The 23,036-nt window shown below is 40.2% G+C and overlaps 1 protein-coding gene across 1 annotated transcript in view; it reads right to left on the reverse strand.

Moving 5' to 3' along the window:
• The window catches only part of RSPO3 (R-spondin 3), a 77,419-nt gene extending 56,111 nt beyond the window's left edge, over positions 1 to 21,308 (reverse strand). The window contains exon 1 of the mRNA XM_012777482.2: positions 21,210 to 21,308. Within this exon, the coding sequence (XP_012632936.1) occupies positions 21,210 to 21,306 (97 nt within the window). The 5' untranslated portion in view covers positions 21,307 to 21,308. The remainder of the gene's footprint in view (positions 1 to 21,209) is intronic.
• Between the last annotated feature and the right edge of the window lie 1,728 nt (positions 21,309 to 23,036).

A 23,036-nucleotide genomic window follows, 5' to 3' on the forward strand; every position in this document is an offset into this window, starting at 1 on the left:
AAGAGCTAGGCAGGAGGAGCAGCACAACAGGAACCAATGAGGCTACAGAGCTGAGAGTGACAGGAAATGATTAGAAAAGGGGGTTGGAACTAGATGTTTGTGGGCTGAAGTAAAGAGCCTAAGTACATTTAGAGTCTGTATTTTTTAATATCAGAAGGAAAGGAAAGAACACATTTCGCCTGATAGTTATTCACTTTAATTTTTGTTAATTTTATGGGCCTTGGAGCAGAACCAGCATCTTTTATTCCATGAAAATATGTTTTCTTATTAACTTTTATACTAGAGAAGAATGTTCTAACTAGCAACAAACTTAGGAATTTACATCGAGATTCCTCTCTTTGAAGGAACTGTGCATCAATCTATGTGTTCTTTGCTCTTGGGAACATTTCATTTCTCCTCTGTTCCTCCCCATCTCCCTCTAGCAGTAATTTTAGTTTCTTTCCAGGTTTTAAGTTTTCATTCTCTTTTACTGGAATGTGTGTGTGTGTGTGTGTGTGTGTGTGTGTAGGGCATGAGGGGGAAGAAATAGGAAAGTTATGATATATATATATATGTAAAAGGTCATAAGAACAAAGAAAGAATAAAAATAAAACAAAATAGCGTTACATATAATTTTTTATTGTATTTTTCTAAATTCCTGCCATTAGCAATGCATATTGCAACAGTCTAAATAATTTAGAAGGAAAGCATTGTCGTTTTCACTTTTAAAATGAGCTTTCTTTTAGAATCTCAGTGTTATGTTCTTTTATTCATTAAACAAATTAATAATCTATGGGCTAATTTCCAAGTTGATTCTTCAAAAGTAGTGAAAACCATATTCATGTTCCTGTGACCAAACAGCTAGTTATAGTTGATACTGCTGCTGAAACTGTAACAAAAACATTTGTAGAACCAAAATAGTTTTTTCCCCCTAATCACAAGTTAGAAAATCTATCATAAAGCTAACGCACTCTGCTATGGGTGTAACGTAAGGTACTGAATCAGCATCTCCAGCTGTCGCTAAGTGAGGGAAAGCTTCCCTTTCTCCAAGTGGCGGTGTTCCCAAGTGGAGGTGAATAGAGGACAGGAGGGGGTGGATAGGGGTAACTGAGACCCAGGTTCTGTAGAAAGCCAGGACCTGTTGATGAGTTAGTGGGTGGTAATAACAGAGTTTTTCATGAGACAGATCCAACTGTGTTCATCCAACAGTGGGAATCATTATGTGCTCTGGTTCTGGCTGAGAGAGGCATTCCTTTTTTTTTTTTTAAGGGGAGAAATAATTAGAAATCAACATAAACAGAAAATGTGATAGTTTAATGGTAATGAATCTGCATGGGTGTGAGTCCATAACTACTAACTTCACATTCTTGAATGAAACAAACTTCAGTCTGTGCTAAAAACAAACTCTACTTTGTTATATTATGAATAAACTTGGATCTTCTTGCCACAGAGCATGCTAAAGTAGCGTATCTGATGGCTGAAGCCTTAGCATAAGCAAACAGCAGGCGAGGGACTTGTGGTATTTTAACAGGCACTGGAAGGTGTGCAAATAGTGGGTATACCATTAAAAAAAATCCAGCTTTATGTGTCATATCTAAAGTCCTCAGCAAAAATAATAAATGAACTTCTCTTCTAAATTTACAAAATTGCTGACAGGAGAGGAGCATACGTGCACCTTTGTGAATATGATGCATTTTTGTACTTGGTGCGTGGCTCCCTGGATTGCCACCTCATTTGGAAATGGGCCCTGCACACTTGCCAGAGGAGCACAGGGACAGGGTGATGAAGTACTGGCTCTGGACTCATACAGAGTCTGGTTTTGAATCTCAGTCCTGACATTTTCTAGATGAATTACCAACATATATCTTCTTTTTCTCAGCTATTTTTAAAAATGAAATTATTCAACATCCAGAGACTGTACTAGTTAGTGATCACATAAAGAAGAATAAAACCAACTATCTGTATACAGGAGTTCACACACAGTCTGATTATTTCTTTTTTTTATTATTATTTTATTTTATTTTAGCCTATTATGGGGGTACAAGTGTTAAGGCTACTTATATTGCCCATGCCCCTCTGATTATTTCTTTAGACAAAGGTTGCTTAATCTCTTTGAGCCTAGGCTTCTCTGTCTGTAAATTGGGAATATCTGCTTGATATATTACACTGAGAAGATGAAGTAAGATACTATTTAAAGTACCTAGCACTGTTATAGACAATCATAAAAAAAAATCAATGGGTATAAGACAGTTTGTTTTACTCAAGAGACATTAACTCCATTCTGTGTAGTCTCCATCTGGATTTGAGGCAGCCGGCAGATGTATGCAAAAATAACTCTCAAAAACTTCTAAGCAAGGAGGCAAAAAGAGGGCATATGTGGATGTTTCTTCCTAACACAGGAAATGTGAGACTCCTGTATTAGAAGCCACGGACTCACTAACAGTCACAGAGAGTGGTTACTTTTTAAGGACTACAGACACAGACTTTAATGGGTATTGTTGGTAGTCTCACACAACATTTTGGGCAAGAAGGTCTCTGGGGCTCTAGCAACTCACTGAAGACAAGCACTTACTTAAACAGATTGAAAAAGGTAAGACATGCCATAGAAATGATATCAGTATGGTGCAGAGAACCCAAAGGTCTATATACCTGTGGTACCAAAACTCTACCATGTGTAAAAATAATCCTGGATTATTTGTTTAAGATGCAGATGTGAGGTTCCAATCCCAAATATTTGATTTGGGAGTGAAGATGGTGGACTTAGGTAATTGCATTATAAGAAGCACCCAAGGTAAATCTAACACAGGGGATATAAATCGTATACTTTCAGTATCACACCATTACAACTTCACAAATAAGTATTTATTCAGTGATTACTGGAAGCAGTCTTCTAAGTAGTGACCGTACTGAGAGACAAAACATGGTCTCTGACTCAAGAAGCCTACCATACAATTAATAAAATGATCTTTTTATATTCCAAAGCCCATAAATATATATACTAGGAATTTAATGCAACAAGTTGAAAGGCAGGAACAACTAATGATGGTTGAGACATTTGAAGACTAGAATAGTTAAAAATAGTAATGGGGGTTGAAGGAAAAGAATAACTTAGATAAATGGAAAGGGAAAAAGAGAAGAATATTATGAACAGAATTCTTTATATAAGAATACATAACAAATATTTGAAAGGATGGTGAATATAACTGTGGAATTTAAAAGGATCTTAAAGCTCTTCCAACTTCAAATTGTCAGATGAGAATACTGAGATCCACACAGTTAATTAGCTCCCAGCTGATAGAATCATAAACCTTTGGAAATTTGGGGGATCCAGTTCAAAGAGCTTCCCTGGAACAGACTACTTGATCATGTCTAGTGAAACAAATATCATGATATTTGGTGGCAACCCATACAATTATTTTATAGCAATATTTATTAATAAACATCCTCTCATCTCAAGCTTCAACCTGTCTCTCAGGAAGTTCTACTACCATAGAGAACACTCAGTAAGTTTTCTTCTTTTTCCTTAAGACAGTTTGTCAGGTAAAATATGCTTGGTGCTCTTGCCTCAGGTAACTCCTTCTCCCATGATGAGCTCACACATGGGTATTCAAATGGGACAGAACCTTAACGATCTGCCAACTCACTCTGTCAGCCACTAAGAGTCTCATTTATAGCAAAGATTTCTGCTAATCTACATGCCTTTATTGTCAAAACTAAAGAAATCTATACTAATAGTGAAAACCTCACGGTAGATATATGGGGATTGTGTCAGTGAAGGAAAGGCCATGGACTTGTAGAAAAACAGAAATATCCCCCTACAAAATGCTGAAGCTAAGTTCTGCCACTTACTAGCCTTGTGATACTACACAAATCACTTAACATCTTTGAGCTTTATCTGTAAAATGAGTATGGTAAATCCTACTGGGTCCATTTCCAAAGGCTATTGAAACAAATCAGATAAGATAATGATGAGAAAGTGTCTACATGCTGTACAATTATATTGATATGTTATTGCTTAAAATGAACAAAATGATACTTTTCCAGCTCAGAGCTAGAATTGAACCTCCCCCCTCCTTTTCCCAGGAATAGAATAAGAATATTTTCTGTGAGGAAACTGATAACTGTATTTGGTGAGAGAACATTATATATTAATTTAATTAGTTTGTTTTTAAAAATTATGCCCTCATCATGAGTCTTCTTAGTTTAGGATAACAGGTTATTGTAAATTTTTAAGGGATGACATTTCTTGGAGTAAGGAAATAAGGAGATTGTGAAATAAATCCTCAGCCAATGAACAGATAATTCTCCCTGAGAAGACCATTATTAAACAAATAAGAGATCAGATTGCCAGAATATCCACAGAGCACTTCTCTGGAATGTCAGTCCTTAGAACCAGCTTCTGTGTAGCATTTTGGTGTTATTGAATGGCCACAGGAGTCATTTCCACTCTTGGCTCTACTGCAAAGTGACTTCAATCACGTCACTTCTCTGGCCTCTGTTTATTTTCTTCAGTAACACAAGGGGGCTATGCTGCTTACAGCATCTCCCAAAATCTTTCTAGCTATTAAAACATACTGCACACTGAGTAGACATGTGCTGTTTCTCTAGTATTCTCTATCTCAGTAAATGGCACTATCCAGTTAGTTGCTAAGGCCAGGAATCTAGAAACCCTTCTCATCTCCATCTCCAATCACCCTTTCCTGTGGATTCTACCTCCTCAATTAATAGAGTTCACATCTTTCCATTTTTTACCACCATTGATGCTACCATTTAGCCATCAGAGGGATCTTTTAGGAGCAATAGTTGTGAACTTATCGGGCCCCTGCTTTAAAAGCTTCTTGTTGCCCTTCCCAAGTAACCACTCTGTCAACTAGGCCTGTTTAATCTCTTTCATCCTTACTTCTGTTCTAATGAGATATTATTGATTTTATTTTATTTTAGAGACTAGGTCTCACTCTGTAACTCAGTCTGGAGAGTGCAGTGGTACAATCATAGCTCACTGTAGCCTTGAACTTCTGGCCTCAAAGGATCCTTCCACCTTAGCCTCCCAAAGTGCTAAGATTACAGGCATGAGCCACCATGCTGGGCCCTCTAATGAAGTGTTCCTAGTTCCATCTCAGCTGCAGAAAGTGAGCTCTCCCTCATTTAAACTGCCTCTGGCATTCTCCCTTAACAGGCTTAATGAAAAGCAGAGAGTAATGGAGAAAGCTGATCATGGGGTCAGAAGATCTGGGTGTACATTTTAGGTGTACCATTTCTATGTCATTTTGATCTGTTTCTTAATTGTTTTGAGCCTCAGTTTCTTCATTTATAGAATGGACAGCAATATATTACAAAATTGTCGTGAGGGTCACATGACAGACAAAACGCATGCGAAAGTAGCTGATAGTTTCCTTTGTTTATTCAAAAACCCTTCACAAGTTAGTGATAACCTACAGCATAGAATTGAATCAAGTTATTTTCAAGACTCTAAATTTTGGCAGCTGATATCTTTAAAGCTACCAACTGATGTTAGGAAAGGTCATCAACAGTCCTCAACAGACTTACATAAGAAATCCAAATAACTTGTTGACATGTGTTTGCCAAACTGGTGCTTTAAGTAGATTAGATTGTATGTTCCATGTCGTGGTCAAGAGGTTACCATAAAAGGTTTGAAAAATGCCTCAGAGAGATGGACAAAAATGCACTATTTTTAAACATACAATATTTTAGTGTTTGTTTGGTAAAAGTAATTCCAGTTAATGAACTAGTGTGAAAGTTCAGCTATAGAAATTAGTCAATGTGCCGAAAATGGAAATTCCCTCTGCCAAACTATGCCACTTCATTACAAGCTTTACCTAACAATGCCAACTGCGTTTACAGTGTGCATAGCAAACTTCCGATGATTGTCACAAACGTTATGCTACATGATGACTCCCCTTCATTGGTCATAAATTTTAAGACAAGAAAATGCTGGGAGGCCTAATAAATCCCAGTGTTTTCAGTTGATCTTCCTTCCACCTTCCTGCTTCATTCCCATGTACTGTCTAGAACAGCTGTATCCCTGTTTTCCAGAGATAAATCTGGGTATGTAATAGGTTCATTGTAAACTAACTAATTAATTTCTAATTCTATTTAAACAGACTAACAAAATATTATACAGCTTGGAAATGATATCTAGGTATTCTAAATTAATATTGTTTTTTAATTTTGACTTCATATTTTCTTTCCTTAACCACTGTGAATGCTACAAGGGCAGGTTTCAGATGAGTTTTGCTCACTTTTGTAATCCCAGTACATAATAAATGTTTATTAAATGGCTGTTAAATGAATAAGTGAATATAAGATATCTTAGCTAGGGCTAAGTTTGATTTCAATTTTTTTTCATATATTTTTCCCTCAACAAGATTTCTTTTTTGTTTGGCAACTTTTGAAAAATATGATCTAAAAATTCCAACAAAGTACAAAGAGAAACCTATACTTTTGAATTAAAGCCCTAACTTCACATTCTTGAATTTGTGACAGACAACTACGGTTAGGGCATGCTACAAGAATGGAAAGGGAAAGCTCATTGATCTTACTGTTAGTGGGGCTTCAAGATCAGTTTTCTGCTTTCAGATAAATGAAAGATTATGAGTACCATTTTATAGTGGATACAACTGAATCACAGACAAAATGATTTGTCTAAATTATCCAGCAGTGTATAAATGAAAATCCCCCCTGCCTCCTACTGTAGGATTTTTCTCATTATAGTTCAAACCCAAGAAAGCCTAGTTTGTAAGAAGGTCATTAGAAAGACATGATTCTTCTCCAATGAAGTTTCCATTTCATATTCCATAGATCCCTTTTTATTATTTTCTTTGCTAAATCATAATAAATACAATATTCAAGTGGGATTCAGTTGGAAACTCAGCAATGAATGACTGCCAGTATATGTCTGAAGCAAAACAAGGAGGAATAAAATTCCATTGTAGATGTTTTAATATTATTTATGTAGAACTTATTTCTAAAGTGCTTTTTCACAGGAAAAAAATCTTAATATAAAGTTAAAAAAATGCTACTTCTGTAAAGGAGAAAAAATTCTGGGCATCAATGAGAAATCTTAGATTGAGATTTATCAACAAAGAAATTAAATTAAAATTCATAGCTTTTTATATTTCAATGTAGGCCTTACAACATCAAGGGAAGGAGGAAACAATAATTTATTTAAAAGATGTATACCTTTTCTAGTCATGTATCACAGGAAGCATTGATACTGTAGAATTAATTTGAATTTGAGTCAATGAAGACTCTAATGCTTTAAATGGCTTAGCTGTGTAATCCTCTAATATATAATAAACATTTGAAAATGCTATGCAAACAGGAAAAGGGAACACTGGTGTGCTTTCACCCTTGGAGGGCTGGGGTATCACCCTGTTTTAATAAATGATATTCAATACAAGCCTAAGAGCTCAGTCATTATCCCTTTTAATAGTTCTTGAATAATAATATAAAAACCAGAGCTTACATCAGATCAGATCTCATACACATTACTTCATTTTCGGGAGAATATGGAGAAATAGCCAAGAACTGCATTTGAACTTGCATGGTGATTAGAAGATTTGTAATTGCCCCTGCCTTTTTTAAACTATTAAACTACCAGCGGCCAATTTTTACTATATTCAATTACAATGGACTCATTGTAATTGAATATAGTAAAATTTCCACATTTTGTGCATATGAAAGAAGTCACCTCTTTAATGATAACTTAATATATTTTACAGATCAAATTACACACAACTCATTCTAATTCATCTCTTTCTTGATTCTTTTTCTTTTAGTCTTTTCTCTAGCGGACAGTATCAAAATCTATGCATCAGATAGCATCAGACCTGCTGTTGTAAACATTAATAAGATCTATCATTCAGGAACAGTTACTTACACTTTGTTTAATCTTTAATGGAAAGGATTTCTCTAAATATTTACACCAGAACAGTTGTCAGAATGAATCCTGCAAAATTGCTGGCATACTCCCAGGAACAAGGGGGCTGCTGTGTGGAGGAGGGGAGATTCCTGGTCATACAATTTTAAGCAGCCCTAGAATTCCAGGGAGCTGCCTGCTAGAATATGAAGGGTTCGTATTAACAAAAAGGTACTCAGTTCAAGTAAAGTATTTGAACAGCCACTTTAGTTTATTGCTCTTGTAAAAATGACTCTCCATTTGCTTCAGGTTTAAAGTAAAGGGATTATTTAGGTCTCCGAGATCCAGTAAATAAATTGTCTATGAGGAAAAAAATTTGTACAAGTAGTGTGAAGAAACACCACATGTATTCTATGCAATGGTCCTCAAGGTGGTGAATACATAGAAAAAACTTGTTCCTTCCCTGAGTGGCTAAGTAGAGCCAGCACACAAGACTTAGTGGAAGTGACAACTGAAATCTGCCCAGATAAATGCCAAGATAAATGCAGCAGTGTTTTATAAATTAACTCGGCTGTCTGCGTGTTTATTTTTTCTTTGGAATATTCTAAAATTAATAGTGTTCAACTCATCTTAGCAACTGTTTTAGAATTTGGGGAGTGTATGAGGAAGTGAGTTTCAGCTAGGAAGGTTGAAGAAAATATGCTACACTAAAAAATCTTGCCAATTTTCATTTGAAAAGTGCTCTTACCTGACCAACAATAGCATTTCTGCCCAACAGCCTGTGAATTAAATAGTTTGGCTAAAAACTATTACATAAACGTTTTCTGAGATTGTAAGCTCTCTTATTATAGCATGAGCAACCTATTAAGTTCAGAGGTAAACCATTTGAAACAAATTTCTGGAATGTCAGTGGGATGTCCACATAGATGCTGAAAATGGTAGTGATATCCTGAAATGGTTTGGGGCTCCTCTTCTTACTGGAAATCTCATTTATGCTATCAGAAATTAACCTTTGGGATATGGTCACATAATGCTCACAGGTCTCAAAATGCACATGAGTCAGGAGCTGGTCCTTGAGGCTTGATGCTGGGTGTAATAGCAAGTGCCATTGCTTATACTAGGGCCAAGGATGCATCTATGTGATCTTGCAAACCTAATTGGCCTCCAAGGGAATCCTGCTGATCTATGTTAAAAGCTTGGATCCCCATCAAGCTCTGAGCAGAAGTGGAAAGTTGGCTGGATGTTTGAGAAATGTGCTATATGAAAGAGAGACTGGCCCCTTTGTGAAGGGGACTAAGAGTTACCATCTTGAGGATAGCATGGAATGCGTATGTAAATTCAAGACAGAGGGGCTAAGTATACCGTGTTTGGGCTTTATTTCTTGTTACCCAACAAGTAATTAGAGTCCTTTTGGACTCTAGATCAAAAAACTCATCATAAATTTTAAAATAAAACTAAGTTCTCTAAGAAACAAATATTTAGCTGCTCAGCATATCTTCAGTTTATTGCCAAGCAGCATTTGTCCTTATATTTTGTGTTTCATGGCAGAAACTACATACTAAGTGGTACAAGGAAACACAGGTCAAAGTTTTGGTGCTAAGTTTCCAAAAATTAGGATTTTTCTATCCTTTGGTTATCTTGTCAAATTCAAGAATAAATAAAACCACATATATTGTTCCACTACACTGGTCATAGTGACAGGCAGGTCACTATAACTCTTAGGTGTGCCTAAAGTGCATAAGGACAGGGTTTATTTGCTAAATGACATCTGGAGATTGCCAGCTGCCAGAAAAAGCAGGCCAGAAAGAGAATCTGAACTTCTTGCCTGTGGATTTAAAATAAGCAATGTCACCCATCCACACATTTAAACAGAGAACTAGTAGTCTAAACTCAAAGGAATACTGAAATATACTGAAGTCATTCTGAAACATAAAGGAATTTGAAATTTAACCACTATAAGGACTGTGACCAATGGTAGTTCCTTGTCTTTGTTCAATTAAAGATTCATCACATGAAGTGGTGGAATATCCTTTCTAAGTATTCCGGCCAGTAGTTTCAAGGACAAAATTTCACTTCAGTTATTAAACACAGACACATTTGCACTACTTGGATATTTTTCTATGGAAAGGTTTAACAGTGTTTTAATTTCTCAAATATTAAAAGTTTAAAGTTACAGCACCACTTATTTGCTGATAATTTCTACTTAGCTACTTATAACACAGTGTTTCTAAAAATGTATTGTTTTAAATATAAGGAATCATGAGTTTGCTCTTGACCTTTCTATCTCTGGAGATTTTACAGCTCCTGTCCTGATGTAACGTACTGCCATTTTCTTGTTAGAAAATGTTGCTTCAATAATATTGTATCTAAGTTGACCTAAAGATGTTTACAAGAATTCCTTCCCTTCCCTTTCCATCCTGGTCAGACACCTCTTTTATGAAGACTTAGACTAAGTTCCTCGGGTTCTTTTTATCTACTCAGGAAGGGAGGAGGAGAACTTGCAGTGATGACAGCAGGAGTTTTCTATGCGGGCACGTGAGCTCACGCAGGCAGACGAGGTGGTTTATAAGAGGATGCTGACATGAACTATGCACGTCCTGACGGCATGTTTCCATCTCTCACGTGCTTAGGCTGAATAACCTACTGAGGAAAAAAAATGGGTGGAAAAGCATTGTTTTCTGATGGATTTCCTGCTCTCTGCAACTCATGATTGCTCCCAATCCTTAGGGAGGAGTAACTAGGTCTGACCGCGGAGCAATGGCTAAAGCCTGCTGTGATGACCTTCCTTCCAAGGAGCCTGGCTTTCCTCAGTCTAATTACTTTTGGCAATTGTGGTTATTGGGATTTGGCCTAGTGACTCATTGGAACCCAAATTTTCCCAAAGAGCCCCCTTAACGAGCAGAATTAAGTCTGACAGGAAGCCCAGACTTCCACCTCCCTTTTACATAGAGCTCTCCCGGTTTATGGCAAGATTTGAAAATCCTTCATGGACTAGAAAAGACTAATAAACAAGATTTAATGAAGATAACTACTCAAAGAAGAGCACATTAGGAGTGAAGTACAAACATTAAGTTCATGACCAAACCACCTACCGCAAAACTTAACCCATTAAGATAGAGTTAAAACTATGCTATTTATAGTAGTTTTACTGATCATCAGTAGTCAATCGAAAGTGAGTAGGGAATTGTAGAAACTATAAAAGAAAGGGACATTTATTTCTTGTTAGGCAGTTTCCTCGCCATTAAGTGTTTCCTAAAAACAAGGAGGACTCTAGGGCACATTACCAATCATCTGGTAAGACATAAAAAAACAGTTGTTTATTATTAAGTAGCTTTCAACAAAAATTCGAGTATGTCTGAGAGCCCATCTTCTACGATCTTCTTATTTACTCATCCCCCACCCACAGCACAGTTCAGTAGTAAGGCCACTCACCCATGGTTTGCACCTGTCCTAGCAGCAGTGTTCTTATTCTATGAAGCCAACCTTTGTTGTAAATTCACTATCAAGTCCTACTGTGCGCGCTTTGCTCTTTTTTCTTGGACTCTTCAACTGATGTGATTCTCTATCACTGCGGTCCCCAACCCCCAGGCTGAGGACTGGTGTCAGTCCATGCCCTGTTAGGGACCAGGCGCAAAGCTCCATTGTCCCCACCCCTCCCTAGAAAAACTGTCTTCCATGAAACTTAGGAACCTAGGAAGAGGGGTTGGGGATACACAACAGGAGGTGAGTGGCAGGCAAGCCAGCAAAAAGCTTCATCTGTATTTACAGCTGCTCCCCATATCAGATAATCTTTTCTGCGCCAGTAAGTGCTACAAGTTTACAATACTCTATTGATAAACAATACAGGGCTATCAGGTTACTTTATATGCTAAACTACTATTTATTCAAATGACAGATGTTAATATCTCATGTCTTATCACACTCAACACAAGTTTATTGTGTCTGTCTAACCCTCATAAAACTGGCATTGTTTTTTGACAGTTGCTCAGCTGCAATGGTTATTCTTGAATTAAAGGCCTGACAATATTTCTCAGTCTTGCCTGTACACCAGGACTACTTTTAGAAATATGAATATCCAGGCCTCATCCCTAGAAATTGTTTCAGTTTGTCTAGGGTGGGGTCTGGGCATTAGTATTTTCTTTTAAAAGATCCCTGGGTGATACTAACATGAACTCAGGGTTGAGAATCTCTGTACCAAGTCCCATAAAGCAAGAATTCAGAGTGGAGGTTACTGTTAATGCTCATGGTAAAAGTAATATAAATAACAGATTTTATGAAGCACTATAAAGATGAATTTTCTGGATAACAAACACTAGCCAGTGAAATATCTGTTGTGGTTGTAAATTACACGGAAGGATTTTGATTTTTAACTGCAAAATTATAGATGTTGTTCACATCCTCATGCCTATGTTAATCTTCGCTTGGATGTGCACACCATAGATAGAAAGAATAATCTTAGAGTATTTCATATAAAATGTGAAATCCTATTGTTTCTAATTTTAAAAAAACAGCAACTTTTTATGCTTAAAAACCATCAGTAAGGCAGGTTTAAGGAGAGAGGACAATGGGTAGAAAAAAGAAGGAGATGAGGGGCAGTGTTCTTGAATACTAGAAGCAACCTCTACAGTAAGTGTTTGAAAAAAACTTGTGGTTTGTTAAAAGAGGAAGGAGGAAAGAAAAGAGAGTAAGAAAAGGAAAAGATAAGGTGGAGTTTCAGAAGAGGCCCCCATGATTGCCTCAAGTATCAATCCCAATAGTTAAGGTGGAGGGAAGAACTCAAGCAAGGATCTGGGCTTTGGAATCAAGCCGAGACTGGAATTCCAGGTCCATCACATCTTCCCTGAATGAGAGACTACTGGCACATTCCTTACAGGGTAGGTGTGAGTGTAAAGATTCAATGAGGTAATTTTTGTAAAACCATCAAGTGTAGAGTCTGGCACTCACAGGTGATTAATACACAGAAGCTATTTAAGTAAATTATTATGATCGTAACATTCAATTTAACAAATATATATGCATATTAAGATAAAAATATATAAAAATAAGACAGTGACCCTAGAGTTACAAAGCTATAGTGTGCCATGATGAGATATTTACACATACTTTGGCATATTATTTTACCTCTTTCTTATTAGTAAAATGTGACAGGTATTTCCTCTACTTACATGACAAACTTTGTCAGGTTGACTCTGCTCATACTCAGGAGATCCCTTTGTATAATAGAACATAACAATGAGAAACTACTGTTCTTTTTCTTACCAACTTATTGAGCATATGTTAAGAAAACAGTGTTCTAAAATAAGCAGCTCACAAATTCTGTTATTTTATATTGTGCGGTAGTGGTTTGTATAATGTGGTTATAAAATGGGGGCTGCTTTACCACTTACTCTCAGGAATGTGCTTTGTATTGGGGTATAATTATAAATATGCTTACCAGCTAGTTTTCCGAGGACAATTTTTGGGAGTGAATATAGTACACTGTGTTATTGTGTATTTGTTTTAGAAAGGTGTTTTAAGGGAACAAAATCTAATCCCATGCCAATGCCAACTGCTCAGAAGAGGATTAGGAGGAGAATAAACTGCTTCTGATACAGCAGCTCCAAAATGGGTTGAGAGGAAAAAGAGAGAGAGAAAGAGAGAGAGAGCTTGGAGCCTGCCTGTTACTGAGGCTGGAAAAATTATTCAGTGGGTATGTTGTAGAGGGAATCCCCATGCTGTGTAGATGGACTGGAGTTTAGCCCATCCTAAGATTCTCTTGTTTAAAGAGGACACACTCTGTAGAGAAAGTAGAATGCTATTGTTATGAATAGATACTAGATCCAAATTGAATGGTTCAAAAATTCATTTTTACACCTTATAGAAACTTGTCTTTCATTGCCATAAAGTATTTCAAGTCTCCTTATGATCTGTGGCAAGGTAACAGTTCTACAGGCAATGAGACTTCTAAGTATAAATCTTCAGCTACAGGATTTGGCAACTAACATCTACAGCTCATACCAGTGACCATTCCCTTGTGTAATACAGAGAGTACTATGAAAATAAGAAACCACAGTTGAGAATGATATATTAAACTATTGCAAATAGACAAAGAATTGTAATGTAATTAATTTTATTTTTACACCACCAAGAAGAGTGAGTCTTAATGTTGGCACTGTGAACACTTTTGATAATAATGAACATCCCTTTTATGTGAGTGACTCTGAAGTATTAATTTTTAGCCCTTGATACTCTCTGAAATTAGTTCTGCATTCCTACACATTCTTCTGACTCCTCAAAGTAAAGATAGTTCAAAATAAAAACAGATTTCCTACAAAACCTGCTTCTCCTACTTTTCTTTTTGTTTGTCTCCATTATTTTTCCATTCACCCAGAACTGAGTCCTTTTACTATAAAGTTTAGTGCCAAATATGACCTTCCTTTCCTTTCCCTTTCATATCCAATTCATTTCCTAGAAATATTGATTTGATCAAAAGAACTCATCTGCTATATATACTCTTTTGCTCAATCATTCACTGCTGTAGCATAGGGCCTCATTCCCTTAAAGCTAGACTAATATAATCACCCTTTTCCATCAGCACAGGCCACCTCTGAAACCTGCCATAGTAGGGAAGCTCTGAAGCATCCTCCTTGTTCGTATTTCAAACCAGGTCCCTGTGACCCTAAGCCCAAGGACAAGGGGGACCTGTTACAGACTGAGTGTGCTGACTGATGATGTGGCCACTGTTGTAGACACTAAAAATTGCGAAGGATGGGGCATATCATAATTCATTCATTCTCACATTGCTAAGTCACTCATTAATCTCTATGTGATGAATTTACTTATAATAAATGAACACATATTTGTTTGTACTCTTAATTTTTATCTGCTAAACTGAGTTGAATAAGGCAAGTAAGTCACTGTTCTCATACCAAAAGATTACAATTTGAAGAGACTATAGGAGTCACTTAGATATAAACTCTTTTATCAACCTCCTCGCGTTTTTCAGATGAAGAACTATCAGCCTAGTGTGGTTAGGGGCTTGCCTGGGTTAATGCCTTGGCTATCCCGACATTGGTAGCAGCACTGGATCTAGAATCCAGGTCTTCAATTTCTCAGGCTGCCTTTACCCAACAAACACTGTCTCAGTCTCTACCACAAATTTATGATACTTGCTATTGATGAAATTCTTTAAGGTCAGATAGAACACTAATAAGGTGATGTTTTAAAGACTAGATCATCTTCAATTCTACTGAAGTTTCTTAAAAAAAAAAAAAAAAAAAAAGACTAGATCAGATTTTTACATAAAATATAAAAACAGTTAAAAGCTATTCAATATATGTAATTGGGCAATCATATCCTTTAGTACCACTGAATTTTCCCTAAAATACTTCCAGAAGAATTTTAGCTACAGCAGATGGTAACTAGGTCCTTTGCCGAGATTATAAATAAGGCAGACAGGCTCTTATTGGATAAGAGGCACCTGCAACCACATTTTTAAAAATGAATTTTTAAAATTATTCAAACTGTTCACATGTGAAAATAATTAAGCTATTTTGCTTAAAAGTTTCACGTTGTTGAAACCTTTGGAGCAAAAAATGGGATTTTTTAACACTCATGACACTTAGATATTTATTATTCTCAGCACCCCCACAATTTCTGAGAATGGAACATTCCATTCTTTTCAGTATTACTTGATGACTACTTTAATCAGAATGCTAGTAATATTCCTTAATGGAAAGATCTGATGGCCAGAATTAAAGAAACAGAAAAAATCAGCAGCATCTCTTACAGATGTATATTTTACACTTCAGGTATTTTGTTAAAGTATAATTGCAAAGCATTTCGCATGTATTAGGTTGTCCAACAGATGATACATTTTAAGATAATTCAAGCATATTAAACCCTGAGAAAATCCAAAATCAAGAAAGGAATCTGCATCTCTCAAAATCAAATGGAAGGCAAAAAAATCTTTATAGTTTATGATGGGACATTTTCTCAAATTATCATTCTAAAAAGAATGCCAGCATACAATGCATTGTTAGTAAAAGAAATAGTCCTAACCAAGTCAAACATATAATTTCAACACACTGTCTTGCATGATCCTTACCATGCTCTCAAAACTGAATGATGTTTTCCTAATGGTAACCAAAGTTGATTCTTACATTTCATGAAACACAATATCCACTCTGATGGCATTTCAAGAATTCACTACTTGGAAAAGAATTTTTTGGGGGTGGGGATAGGTTGTGTGTATGAATAGTGAGGGATAGAGAGGTTATGGCAATGTCCAGAATGAAACATTTGGGTAGAGATAAAGGGGAAAATATGATCTAGTAAATCACTGTATCTAGAAAGGTTTTATTTTTTGATAGTTCATTTTTATAATTGCAGGCGGATCTTTAGGTCTTAACTCTACATAGGCTTCTGACAACTCTACGGAATATTCTATCAACATTACATAAAATTCAAAAGAACTATTTCATCTAAAAATAGATTTACCATTTAACTAGGAAATACTTTAGACATTTAGTAGCAATCTAGAGATCTCTTTCCAGATTCAAATCATCTAAATGGATCAGACGACAACTAAATTCAGTTTGTAGTAGTGTAGCAAGGTTTACCTCATAAAAATTTGAAAATCAAATTTTACTATACATTGTAATTTCCATTCATTACTTTCTGGGGACCTAATTTGTAGAATATTAAATGCCAGGGAAATATTTAATGGAGCAATAATTTAGCAAAGCTTACCTACTTACAGGTTGAAATACTGCTCATATTTCATACTTAGGGAAATATTAAAATAATGACATTAAATCAATTTCACATTCATTCCTATATTCTCAATTACTTAGTAACTTGGTATTCAAAAGATGATTTTAAAATGATCATTTCTAATGATCTTGATAGAATCCTTGTTTTGAAGTAATAAACAAAGAATTAAAATAGTATAAAGCCAAGAATATTTTAAGAAACAATCCTGATAGTATAATGATGATTAAATTAGAATTACAAAGAGTTTTTGCTTATTAGATGTTGCCACTAATAACTATGAGTTTGAAGTTGTCTTTGATTTATACAGATATTCACATGACATGTAATAGAATATACTTTCTCTAGCAAATTTTGTTCATGTCTCTATCTGTAAAACAATGTCTCTCTCAAAAACAAGATAGACTGGTGACAAATGTAGACAGGTGAGAAAAATGTACTGTAGCCAATATCCAAACCCAACTTTCATCCAAAATTAGTATTACAGAATGCAATAGTAGAATTAAAGACTTTTTATATTTATCAATTAACTTATTTTCCAGGATTAGCAATATAATCACCAAGAGAGTATCATAATTTCAAAGAATGACTCAACCTCTGAGAAAATGTCATGAGCAATGACCAGTAAATTCCAGCAAGTCTGTTTTTATTTCATTACCATTAATATTATTTCCTTTGTATTCTTGCTTTTTCCAGACTTCTTTATGAAAGCATTTTAAAAGTTTTATAGATTACACAATGGGCACTTTTCAATTATGATACACAAATGGCTTTTCAAAACTTGTATTTATCTAGAATCTGAACAATTAAAACCCAAATAATAGATGGCATCAAGTAAAAAGGATACTAAATGGCACCTGATATTTCTAACAATAACCTTTTGGCACAATACGATCCTACAATATCTTCTAGATAATCGAATAATATATTCTATTTAGCAAATTTTATGATTATTATTAGATATTTAATTCTTTCACATTGGTCACCAATACATATAAATATCAGTTAAAAAATTTCCAGGCAAGGAGAACAGCTATTCTCTAAAGATATTGGCTTAAATGATAGGCTGGAGAGAATCAAATTTATTACTTCATAAGCCTGATATCTTTTCTATGACATGGATCAGCATACAAAATAAATGTATAAATAACTTTCAGATTCATGGCAGGAGATAAGTTTCACTTACTGGCTGTATGGCTTTGTGTAGGTTATTTAACTCCTGTTTCTCAGGCCCTTTCTTCAGAAAATGGGAAGATGAATACCTGCCTCTACACTTCAAGTGGCTACTTCAGGGCCCAAATGAAAAATACAAGTGAAAACATGATGCACTAGGAAGTTATTATAGTTATTATTACGGCACAGATGCTTTTAAATTTTATCAGCACACAACCTGGAATTCAGAGATTGACTTTACCAAGCTGCAAAGGCTGAGCTGGAAATAAAACAAAAACTGAGTTCGAGGTTCTTGATTTGGTATGCTGTACTTAAAGCTAAGGCATGCCTCTAAAAGCACTGCTGGCTGGGGATTTTTAAGTAAAAATTATATTTAATTTTTTACCTTGAATAAATTCAATTTTTGCCATCCCTAGGAGCTGTATATTAATTCAAATAGATAAAAAGTTATTGTGTATTTATTCACCCATAACTTTGTAGATTTTAAAAATCACAATACTCCTGTCTTAAATTGTTGTTTCTTTTATGTGAGGAAACACTAGTTTGTAGCAACTAGGATCACTGGTTTGTAACCAAGTAGAGACAAATGGAATAAGGGTTGTTTTAGGGAAACAGGACAATACTGACGCTGCTTTATTTGCTTTCTAAGGACAAGCCATGGTTATTTAGACCTGACAATATATAACACTGAAAATGAATATATGCCTTAGTTTGTAAAAATCTTTTCCACTAAAACAATCAAGAGATATTTTTTCTTAAAAAAAAATACTTGAAAAACAGTTCTTACACCTTAATTTTCTACATCTCATATCTTTATTGGTGGTTTTAAATGTTCAGTAAAGTGAAGCTATTTATCTACAAGCCAGAAGGGATATTCTTAAATATTCACTTTGGTTGTTTCTTGAAGAATAAACAGAGAAATCGGCCTCTTTTTAAAATACGTTTCACCGATATCTTATTTATTTTTTCATTTTAAAAACTTTTTCTAGTCCCTATTGGATAAAAAAAAGTTTATATCATTTTTAAGAGGTTTCCAAACAAACCGTATACACGAGTTTGTGTATACGCAGATTGACCTTGAGTTTCTGGGAGTTTAAGCTGTCTACCCTCCACCACCCCTTCCTTATTCTCCAAAAAGTCATCTTGCACCTGCCAATACAGTTTCGTCTGTCTCCTCGGAGGACGCAAGGGGTCGCCCCTCTCCCAGGATTGCAACAGCAAATCAAGCCGCCAAAGGAAGCTCAAGTGCGAAGGAGCATCGCCTGCAGGCGTTCTCTCTCCAGACCCACTCCCACAGAATAATTGGAATTTCAGCCTAATTCCACCCATTCCCTCTTTCATCCCCTCAACACAACCAGAGGGCGCCTTTGATTTGGCCATGACGCGGTTACGACAGCTCGAAAAGCAGTCTCCCTTTTGACTCCAAGACTCCTCTCCAGTCCCAGCCTCGAGGTGCAGCATCCCGCTGCGCCCCAACGACCTGGGCAGCGTCACGCGGCAGCTTCCTGGACCTTGGTGCTCGCTGGGGGAGGTGGCAACAAATGGACAGCAAGCTTTCTTCCCGGACTCTCCCTTCAGAAACAGGGCCCCCAAAGCTGCAAACAGAGATGCCTCTGACACTCTGACACTCAGTACCCTGCCCCGCCCCGGCAAGTGTGAGACTCCCGGCTGGGGGTCCTCCTTGCAGTGAAGGACGTCGTGGGCTGTGGGTGTCCAACGAGCACAGGCTGGAAGAGCACATAGAAAGCCCCGGGCAAGGCTTCTGCCCGTGTCCCGCCCCCCCCCCTCCCTCCCTCCCCAGCTACCCCAGACGCAACTCCCCAGGTCGGACCCTGCGAGGAGAGGAGACGGGGACCGCCAGGCGCGAGGGCACCGCTGAGCCCCAGGCCGCTCCTTCCGCGAGGGGGCCTCATGGCCTGAATGAAAGCGTGGGTGGGGGAGTTACAAAGAATACACACCATTCAGAGGCCAAGAATAATAAATCGGATGCCCTGACATATTTAGTTTAGGCTCTCCTGCTCCCTGCTACGCGATCTGGGGGCGGCGAGGCCGGACCGGAGGCCCTGGCGCTCGGGCCGGGCGGGCCACGTTTCTCAGAGGCAATTTTCAGGTGAATCAAACCTTGTCTGGCCCCGGCGAGCGGTACAAAGGGAGCTTTCAGGGGACCCTCATGCCCAGGAGCAGGGCTGGGACAAACAGCGGCCGAGAAGCGATTACTAAATTACCGGCTTACACAAGCCCGTGTTGTGTCCTCCGCGCTGCCCCTGCCCCTGCCCCGAGGGACTTCCCTGGCGGGGCGCGCGGAGGGCTCCGCGCCGGGGACCAGGCGCGGCCACTGGTCCTGCGCTGCCCCGGCGTGGAGGTCCGAGGGGCCGAGGCAGCAACATCGCTCTCTGCGTCCCCAGAGCTCTAGAAGAGGTTCATTCCTCCCTCTCTCAAACAGCGTCCCCACCGACGGAGCCAAGGTCGCCCCCCGGCGGCTCTGGGGACTCCCCACGCGAGCACACACACCACGGCCGCGAGCGCAGCGGACTGCCCCAAAGCAGGGTGAGGTGCCACCCTCGCTTTTGTCCTCTTATCTCGGGAAGATGCCACCTTTCACACACACGAAACCTGTTGAGGGTGCCCGTTTAATCGCAGCTAGGGCACTTCTTAAGAAGCCTGCACAAGCCAGCCTTCCGAGCAACAGGATAAGGGACGGGGAGGAGGCGAGCGTGAGCGTCTAGGGGGAACCCCACCCTCGGTATATGTGAGTCTCAGGGGACACACTTGAAAGGGCCTGAGATGGTAAAAGCGCTCACACGTGACAGGCAACAGAGTAACTGGAAACCGGCACCTCCGACTCCCGGCGGCTGAGGTTCGGCTGCTCTCAGAGCCCCGAGCGTGGGACGTCGGGCGGCTCACGAACGCGCAGACACGCGAGCCCCCCGCGCCTCTCGCGCCTTCTGCTCCACTCGTGCGTGTCGCGGATGCGGCCGCGCAGGCGCTGGCTCGCTCGCTGGCTGTCCCCGCGCAGCTCGAGGCCCCAGCAGAGGTGTCCCCCCGCGAGACGGTGACCCGAGGCGAGCTGCTGCCTCGGCCGCGCCTCCTGGCACTCGAGGTCCCCATCCAATCTTCAAAAGGAAAGCACAGACCCCTAGAGCGAGTCTAACCACCGACAGAACTTTACGCGAACCTGAGTTACGAGGGGGCAGGAGCCACAGGAGTGCCGGGTCTGCCCGACCAGGATGCCCGGGCAGAGAGGTGGCCGAGAGGCAGGCGTGAAAGTCGCCGTCAGTCTCCCTAGAGCCCCAGCTGCCATCTCCTCGCGGAGGCGCGGGGTGCAGGGCGGGAGGACCGCTGCCTCCGGAGCCACTCAGGACAGGCAAAGCGACCCGACAGGTGAACGCGGCGGGAGGGAGCAAATGCGTAAAAACCCTGCACTTACTTCTTCGCTGGCGCCTTCCCCGGGAGGCGTTTTGGCTGCCGATGTATTCCATAAAGTTCAAAATGATAAAAAACCAAGGAATCAGTCGCAAGTGCATAGTAACCCAGTAATGTTTCCCTTCCTTTTCTCCTTTATAGTTTTGATAATTATATTTAATGTTTTAAAAATATATGTAGGTGTTAGGCGTATATAGAGAGAACCCGAGCAGCGGGACTTCACTCAGATCCGATAGGCGTGCTGTGATGGCCAGCGAAGCGGGGCGGATGGACAGGACAACCAACTATTGTGTTTTCAAATTGTCCAAGCACAGAACTGCGGCGGCTTCTTTGGGGTGGCTGTCATCCCCGCGAAGGAGCGTTCCGGGAGCCGCCGGGGCGGCCGCAGGTAGCATGGTGGGCGGCGGCGGCCGCAGGCGGGATCCGGGCGGGCGGCGGCGGCGGCCCCTTGGGCTCAGAAGCGGCGGCGGCAGCGGCGGGGGCCCCGGGAGCGCAGGGGAACGGCCGCCGTGGGCACCGCGGCCATGGCCAAGGGGCGGCGGAGAGACCCCGAACTGCTTCTGGCGTTCGCGAGCGGGAGCTGCACCAGTGTTGGGCTGGGCTCCCGGGAGCACCCCATAGGGGAGGAGGAGGGGAGGGAGGGGGCGAGAAGGGGGAGATGGCTGCGGGGGGCGGGGGGAGCTCGGGGGCGGGGAAGGAAACTGCTGGAGCAACAACCCTGAGCGACCTCAATAACTTTCAATTTCAAGAGGGAAAGAAGGAGCTGGAAAAGTACAGGCGTTGCGATTTGGCAGAGGGGACGAGAAGAGGCGCCTAAGGGGGCCCGGGTCTGCGGCGGAGCATCTCCGGACCCCGCAAAGACTGCGGGCGAGCGCGAGCTGCAGAGTGGGCGAGGAGTCCCCGGAGGGCAGCTCCGGCGGGGAGAGTGGGGCGCGCCGGGGCTGGGAGCGTTGAGGCCGAAGGTCCAGCGGGCGGGAGTCCTCCCCTCGACCCCCGTCCGGCTCCTCTCCGCCGCCTCAGGCTGGGCACCAGGAGCTCTCGGTGGTGGGGCACCCTCGCTCCCCCGCACCCCACCCCCACCTCTAACGCGGGGACGCAAGGTCGGGCCCCTGGGCAACTCGCTGCTCGCCCCCGGGGCAGATCGCTGGAGGGTTTCTGGCTGCAGACTCCTTCTCAGCTTTCCTGACCCTCTCCTCTCTTGCCTTTCTTCCTTTCAATAAAAGTAGCTGCAGTTGGTCACTGGGCTGGTCGTCCCGAGGAAACTCAATGGGCGCTGCGGGTCAGCTCCACCGCGGTTTACCTGCTCTGAGCGGGTACGACCCAGAGGTGTGTGCGCTCAGGATCCTTCGGTTGGAAATGCAATTGTGCTAGGGCTTTCTTCCAAACCAAGCCTTTGCTGTGGCTCTGGAAGATTCCTCCTCCCCTTAGGCAGTTCCCTCCGTAGTCAGCTCGCCATCGCTTGGCGCGCTCTCTTTCACCCTCTCGGTCTCCTAACGTTCTTGAGAGGATCTCTTGTGCATTTTGATTTTTCATCCAGGGGACAGGGAATAATATTTTGAAAGATTTTTCCAGTCTTGAGGAAGAAGGGGAAGGTCCATGATTTTCTTCTATTCCTAGCGCAACTGGGGACTTATGGCAGCAGAGAATAGGATTCCCTGGCCCACCCAGGGGTTGGAGAATAGAAGGCCAGCACCTCTGAGCGGTGTACACCCTGGCTGTTAGTCAATGGTGAGCTTCCCTCCTCTTTTCTCCAGTAGCACAAGCCGTTGAGCTTTCAGTAGTTACTGAAAGAAGTATTTAGTTGAAAGTCACAAGCTCACAAAGTGATTTT

This window comes from Microcebus murinus, chromosome 5 (assembly GCF_040939455.1).
Source record: "Microcebus murinus isolate Inina chromosome 5, M.murinus_Inina_mat1.0, whole genome shotgun sequence".
NCBI lineage: Eukaryota > Metazoa > Chordata > Mammalia > Primates > Cheirogaleidae > Microcebus > Microcebus murinus.